Below are 7,538 nucleotides of genomic sequence, written 5' to 3' on the forward strand. Positions count from 1 at the left end.
CTTGAAAACATTCGAAGTGATTTCATTGGGACAAAAACAAACTTAAAATAATTTTATTGAGACAAATTGAACTTTTATTACCATTTGAGACTCAAAACTACGTAGTTTTAGGTGGTTCTCACCTAAGCAAGTGTCCTCACCTAAGAAAGGGTTCTCACAAGAGCCCTCCTCTATATATATATATATATATATAGCTACTTGTTATATTAATATCTTTAGAAAAAACAAAAATATGTCAACAAAATAACATTAATAATAAAATGCTGCAAAAAAAAAATATTAATATCCTTAAAAAATAACAATTAATAGTTTTAGGTTTTCTTTAGTTTTAGATTTTACTATTTTATTTAAAATTGACAAAAAAAAAATTAAAGGGCCGAATTTTTTAAAAGGACCGTCTAAATCCGTCTAGACGACCAAAAATCGGTAAACTGATTTAACAACCCGATTTTTTCATCGGAAATAGTGTTATTGTGAAAATTCCATTGTGAACCAAAACTACGTAGTAATTCTCATTACCCCAAACATAACCTCTAAATTAACAAAAAAACATATCATCATAGTAATTCTCATTGGAAAAATACATCTCTTTTTCAACTTCTGTAACATCAAAATTTACATATCAAAACTTTAATGGAAAAAAACCAGGCTTTTAATGTTACAATGTTTCTATATACAAGTAACAAGCAACGAGAAAATCAAATGAAACAAGGCCATTAACCCTCCTTCCACACCTGCCGGAGGAGTTGATATCGAACAACTTTCCGGCCTCCATTACCCTTTGGCATCCAATTGGAAGCCGGTGAAGTGGGAGAAACCCTCGAATTGTCAATGATGATCGAGCTCATAGGCGAATCGATCTCATCAAGTTCATCATCACTTGTGTATGATTTTCTAAGCAATGCTGATCCACTTATCTGCGAAGACTCATTTTCAACCTCTCCGATCATGTTCCTCAGCGAAGCTGTAGAAGGCGGTGTGTAGATCGTTGGAGCTGCAGTACACGGAATGCTTGTGATAGATTCCTTTCCATCTTCAGGAAGATCCTAAAATCAAGAAAGGGGAATTATGCACTGCATTTCTTGCAAGTTATCTTTGTTAGTTGCAACAAGGAGTTTGTTAATAAAAACGTTGGCGTTAATTGAAGTTTAGTGGTCATAATGTTACAAAATGTAAAGTGACTTTTATTATATGTTACGTTTTGAAGTTTGGTGACAGTACCGTGAGTAAAGTTTAGTGGCGATAGGTGTAATTTACCCGACTTTTGAGTATCAATTTTGGTCCTCCAACTTGGCATTTTTTTTGTCAAATTACTCCAAAATGACACATGCCAAATAACCACAAATTATATGATAACACGTGTCACGTTTGGACTAATTTGATAAAAAAAAAAAAATGCCATGTTGTGAACCGAATTTTATAACCAAAGTCATTTTGGGCCGAATTGATATAGCGAGCTAAGTTAAATGACCAAATTGACCCTTTATCCAAATGAAGATACAACTAAACTAACCTCAGAATCCAGGGAATCAAAAACTGAATCTGGGATAGGGTCTGGATTGAATTCATCAGGGACAAAGCTGCTAAGAACCCTCTCAATAATTTGGGCACCAAATGCCGGACATACCTGCAAATAATAAAATTTGATCTCAGAACAAGGAAATTTTTGTCATGGGGAAAGGTTATGAATAGGGATATTGATTTCTGACACAACAACACGATTTACAGAGACAGATCCGCTTGGCAAGATCTGTTTGACATACTTTTTTTTTTATTTTTGTTGCATTTATATCATATATAGTCATGTGGAATATATAGATCACATACCACGATTATGACACCATAATCCATAAAACTTACCTCTTTTCTTGTGGATCTATCTGCAAGCATATCAAATGGAAGCATCATGAGATCACTCAATGCATGAAGAAGGTGGAAAGCCTTGAATGAATTCTCACGCTCTAGACTGTTGCTCTCAGGTTCTTCATCATCAATCCCAAATAAATCTGTGAGCCATCTGGACCAGTTTCCTACCTGTTTGAGAGGAAAAATGCTTAGATTTAAGGCCTGTTTTATTTACTGTTTGTTGTTGTTGGTAGCCGGTACATATTACCTGATTTTCCTTCTAAAATAGTTATAAGCAGCTTTTTCTCAATTTTAACCAAACACTTATGGTTGTACTGTAATCGAGCCGAGCCGAGCCGAGCTTTGGTCTGCTCATGCTCTTAGAAAATTGTTTTGAAACCTATAGAACTAAAGTTTACACAAAACTACATTGTTTTACATTTATCTCTTTATAAAAATACTATTATTAAATAGTAATCGAACCAAGCTCGCTCATGAATATTATAATCGAGCTTGTTCATGAACTTGTTCATAGACCTATAACCGAGCTTCTTCATAAACTTGTTCATGGACCTATAACCGAGCCTGCTCGCGAGCTTTCAAGCCAAGTTTCGTCATGCTCAAACTCAACTTGTTTATAAATCGAGCCGAAAGCCTAGCGGCTCAGCTCATTTACAACGCTAAACACCCTATACCTACTGGTTGGAGTAAAACAACAAAAAGGAGCTACTAAAAGGAGAACTGAACGTGCACTAAGAGAAACCAAGATAACTGGTCTGTTCATACTTTGTTGTCACAAGTTTACAAGTGATAGATGATGTGTTGTCTTACTTTCTAATCTCAGAAATAATCTATATAATTGACTACGAAGAACTAATTCATTTGACCAATTCAGCAGTGGTTTCCTTAAAATGTCTTCAGAAATTCAAGGGAGATAACAATTATTCACATAAAAACCAATTGAAAAAATGTAAATTGCCTGAGAGAACAATTATCTATTACTCACAGCATTTTTTAGTTGTGCACCAGCACCAAAGCTTGATTTTCCAGCTGGTATTGGAAGAACCTTTGGGTCACTAATGGGGTCAGACACAGGATCAGTTGGCATCTCGTCAGCTGATTCACGAAGAATCGCATTGAACATGGCTACATCTAATCTGTGCACCAACTGCTCCATCACCTAGAAATAGAACTAAGAAAGGGATTACCTTACAGGAAAATAGTTCAAATACTAAGATTCACATGATGTTAGGAACATGGTTGGCAATGTTTGAAGGTAAGAAAAAGCAGACCAGAGAACAGTAGTAACATTCATACAAGTATCTAAAACCATTACCGTACTGTTTTAGTCATTCAGATTAACACATTAGATCAAGCATAGTGAAAAGGATAGACAACTTCCAATGAAAAGAAATTACCAACAAAATAAGGAGATTTTACTCTGTTATACATATTTCGGAAGGGAATTTAATACATAAGACATACCAATCTAGAAAGTACAGGCAAGCAACCACATTCATGGCCACAAGCTCGAATAGGGCAAAGCCTTTCGCATGCATCCCTGAAGGCCTTCTTCCATAGATCAATAGCAAAATTCCCCTGTTCTTGGTCACCCAATCCGTACTTCCTTGTGTGGATCTTCTTTGAGCTTGAGCCTCCCTTTATCGCTGTCGACTGCATATATGGTGTCAAAGTCTGCAATTCATATAAACAAAAATTATGCAAGTACATTCTGTGCAAAGGTTTCTATAGCAAGGAAATCAACTCCATAAAGAATTGATATCTGACCTGCCACCAAACTGACTCAACAATTCGAGAGAAAATCCAAGCTTCAACTCTTTCTAATGCCAATATAAATGTTTGGGGTTCCTCCCAATCATCAGAACTTGTTTTACTAGTTCCATTGTCCCCATAAGTAGAGGACTTATTCCTGCTCTTTCGCCCAACATTTTCTTCGACGGATTGCCCAGCTGCAAATTGGAATTTCTCAACAACTTGGCTTACTATTGCTCTCAGCACAATTGAATTTGACAGCCAGAAAGTTAGCCTGATTGAAGAACACGAAGTTGTCCAGTAAACATTGCAATTATATTGCAGGCCTTTCTTTGTGTAGTTAGATAAAGTAGGTAATATTACATAATACATACCTTGTTACATCATTTCCACATGCTTTAGAAACCAATACTAATCCTGAGATGATAGTTCTAGCTGCACTTGCACTCTTAACCGGAGATCTCCCCTTGCAAACATGAAGATAGAATCTCGACAGGCGTCTAGCCGGTGCATGAACTTTGTTTGTTGAACTTCCATGCTCAGCAACAACTGAATAAAGTCCAACCTCAACAACAGCAGCTTCCATCAATTCTTCCTCGAGCATTCCAACTTTGCTCCCCAATTCAACTTTGCTTCCAGAAAAGCTGCTCGGTTTTTTTGCTTCTTCATACTGAGCACTACTCCCACCGACTTTATGAATGTCAATTTCATTTGCCTTTTCCATGTTCTGGATCTTGTTTGCAGAAGCTGAGCTTATTTCAACTTCAGATTTCAACTGGACTTTGTTTTCAGATTGGTTATTGGTAGTTTTTTGTCTTCCATTTGGCACATAATTCGGCCCGCCTTTATGAACATTTTCAGTAATATCGATTTTTTTCGTCTTCTTCATGATCTGGATATTGTTGATAGGCTCCTCATTTTCAGCTACATTAAACTGCAATTGAACAGACTTCAACTGTTTTAGTTTATCTCTGCGTGTATTGCCTTGCACTCCGTTTGCCATTCTGTTCGATGCAAGGGTATTACTCCTCAATTGGACTTGCCTTCCCACAGCTTCCTGCGGTAATTTATCGATTAATTGTTCGTCTTCTAAAGTGTGTTTCTCATCCAACATGAACTCCTCGTGCTTTCCGTTGTCTTTCTGCTCCTTTTTTACGTCTAAATTACTAGTTGCAGCTGTCTTCGGTTCAGACTTGTCATCCTTCCCATTTTTTCTATTAGCATTGGTTGGAGACAGTTCAAGATATACATGGTCCGAGTTCTTGTTCACTTGACCATAATAATCTGATGCCATAACTTTGGGTACATGATCATCTACGGAATTCTGCAAGTCAGATGATGGTACAGACGAGGGCAAGGTTGGGTCTCCATTGACCCTCTTTATTTCACTGTTTGCTGAAACTGGTAAAATCTGCAGTTCAAGGGCAACTCACCATTACCATCTAAAAGAAATTGCAAAACATCATGCAAACAAAACAAGTTGTCAAATCTTAATGATCTCCATTGAAAAAATGCTCAGACATGATTCATTAAAGCACCGAAAATGATATGGGCATTAGCTACAAAGTGTACCTTTTCATCTTGTCCTGGTGAACCTCTAGTGGACTCCAAAGCATAAGAGGAAACAGTCTTAGATGAATGTGAAGAAACATTATCATCAATATCATCATCAGTGAACGAGGCAATCTCATTTTCGTCATCATTTTCATTTGTGACTTCTGAAACTGATTCACTTCCGTCCTTGTCCAGTGACACTTCCTTAGACAAACTAGTGTTCTCTCTATCAAACGGTTGAACATTAACATAAAGAACCGGCTGCGACATACTCTTCGAACTCTTCTTGCAGTTGATTGGACAGCTTAGGGTTATGTTCTCTTTGATTATTCCATAATCTGCAAGGTTTATAACTGCTGAACCGAGTAGTTGACCTTTCATTGCTCTGTCCTTTCGAGGTTCACACAAGCTAAACTCCAGGTAGTTCTTCTGGAAAGTTTCGCGAGAAGTTCCTTTTCTGGATGATTCCTTATATAATGTAACTGGAAGCTTGAACGATTCGCCGAATTCTATTTTCCCATCTTTGACATTGGAAGTGAAAGATCCTGAACTCTGATCTCCATTCTCCCATTGAAGCAATAGAGATTCTGCAGATTTCAGAGACTGAGATGGGGGCCAAGGCTTGATTTCCTGTATATGAATGAGGTAAACAACCTCTACTGAATTACCCTTTCGGTTCTTTGATCTCAACCCGAGAACCATTTTTCCTGAAAAATCTCAGTGTTTCTCCTCTTGCTGGATCTGAACAACCGATGAAGATCGGTCTACAATGGTCAAATTTCATAAATTAGAAGTCAATGCAGAAAACAACAGTTCATGTCAATGTTAAATGTGCATAACAAAGCAGAAAATCACAAAAGAAACAAAGAGAGCTTGAATTATTATGGAGAACATAAGTACAATTCAACATAAGACTGTAATATGAAGTTCAATTAACAAAAATAGGAAAAAAAGGTAAAGGTTTGCTTATAAGTTATATAAGAAAGAACAGAAGAAAGAAAGAGAGAGTTAGGACTTCATAAAGAAAACCCGTTTCACACGATTATCATTCTTGTTACATTTATATCATATGATTAATATGTAGATCACATAACACCTTATAACACAACCATCCGTATTGACGCCCTAATCATATGAAATATATAGATCATATAACACATTATGACACGACAACCCGTTTTGACACCCTAATATGTTTGTGCTCACCAAGTAGCAATAATTTTTTAGCATGATTGCTCCCATTCATGATTCATGCTTTACATTAACTTTAAACAATACAAAAACTACATTATACCCAATCTTAAACCATTAAAAATCATTATCCCCAAAGAGGACCACAAGAGTTCAAATAACCAATTGAAATATAATTGTTGATTAGAACATTAGAACATTTCAGCTTATCATATAATTGTTAATTAATTTAAAGAAAGCTAAGTTAAGATCAAAACAAATACTACAGCACAGAAGAGTGATTTAGTCATAAGTAGAGAGAAGAGAATCCAAAGAAAAGTGCAGAAGAGACAAACCAAGGCATACACTTCATCAAAGCATTAAAATAATAATAATCATATTCTACAAAATATCAGATCCAGATAAAATTAATTCAAAACCTCCCCAAATCAATGCAATGCAATGCAATCCTTGAAGAAGAAATAAAAGAGCAACGATTGTACCTTTGTCGAATCAAATGGAAATTGAGTGAACTGGGTCACTTGAATCGGTGGAAAGGAATCAGAAAAAGAGATGATAGAAGAAATAATTGAAAAGCTAAGCTAAGAAAAGTAATAATTACTTAATGTGCAGTTACTGATAGAGAGTTGAGGTTTGATTTTCCATCGTTTTCAATTGGAGTTGGTGAATATAATAAGGTGGGAAAGTCGCTTATGAACTTCTTTAAAAACGGAAAAACGAAGATAAATCATTAATGGAAGCGAAGATGTTCTCTTCCATTTAACCCCAAAGTTAGAAAAAGGCCGCCACTACAAACAGCCAAAACCGTGTTGAAAGATAATTTTCCTCTGTGTTTTTTTTTTCTTTTTCAAATGGATAATAAGTTTTTCTTTTTTTGATAAAACAAATGGATAATAAGTTAAAAATTTATTAATTATTGAAAAAAATGGTTAATTACCAATAATTACCATGTGGTTTAGCTAATTTGCAGATCAGTATTTATGGTATTTTTTTACAAACGCAACCCTGTGATTTGTAAAATTTTGCATTTGAGTTCACTTTGTTAGAATTTGGTCGATAAGTATATCGAAATGAAATTTTTTAGGAATTAATTCTTCAACTTTTAGGTTTGATGTCATTTAGGTAGTGTTTTTTACAAGACAGAAATATAATGTTTGGAGAGAGAAAACTCTAAA

At 35.6% G+C, this 7,538-nt stretch overlaps 1 protein-coding gene across 2 annotated transcripts; it reads right to left on the reverse strand.

Moving 5' to 3' along the window:
- Positions 1-538: 538 nt before the first annotated feature.
- On the reverse strand, positions 539-7,142 carry LOC136229186 (uncharacterized). 2 transcript variants are annotated; one of them, XM_066017786.1, is made up of 9 exons: positions 6,846-7,142; positions 5,191-5,913; positions 3,993-5,029; positions 3,634-3,892; positions 3,331-3,540; positions 2,852-3,025; positions 1,861-2,034; positions 1,514-1,627; positions 539-1,046 (listed from the first exon to the last, which is right to left on the reverse strand). In XM_066017786.1, exons 2-9 carry the CDS (start codon positions 5,872-5,874, stop codon positions 717-719), a joined length of 2,982 nt encoding a protein of 993 aa, XP_065873858.1. In that variant the 5' UTR covers positions 5,875-5,913; positions 6,846-7,142; the 3' UTR covers positions 539-716. The 2 variants fall into 2 exon arrangements, with proteins under 2 accessions (XP_065873858.1, XP_065873857.1); XM_066017785.1 differs by having other exon boundaries at positions 5,191-5,936.
- Positions 7,143-7,538: the final 396 nt, after the last annotated feature.

This window comes from Euphorbia lathyris, chromosome 5 (genome assembly GCF_963576675.1).
Source record: "Euphorbia lathyris chromosome 5, ddEupLath1.1, whole genome shotgun sequence".
Classification (NCBI taxonomy): Eukaryota; Viridiplantae; Streptophyta; class Magnoliopsida; order Malpighiales; family Euphorbiaceae; genus Euphorbia; species Euphorbia lathyris.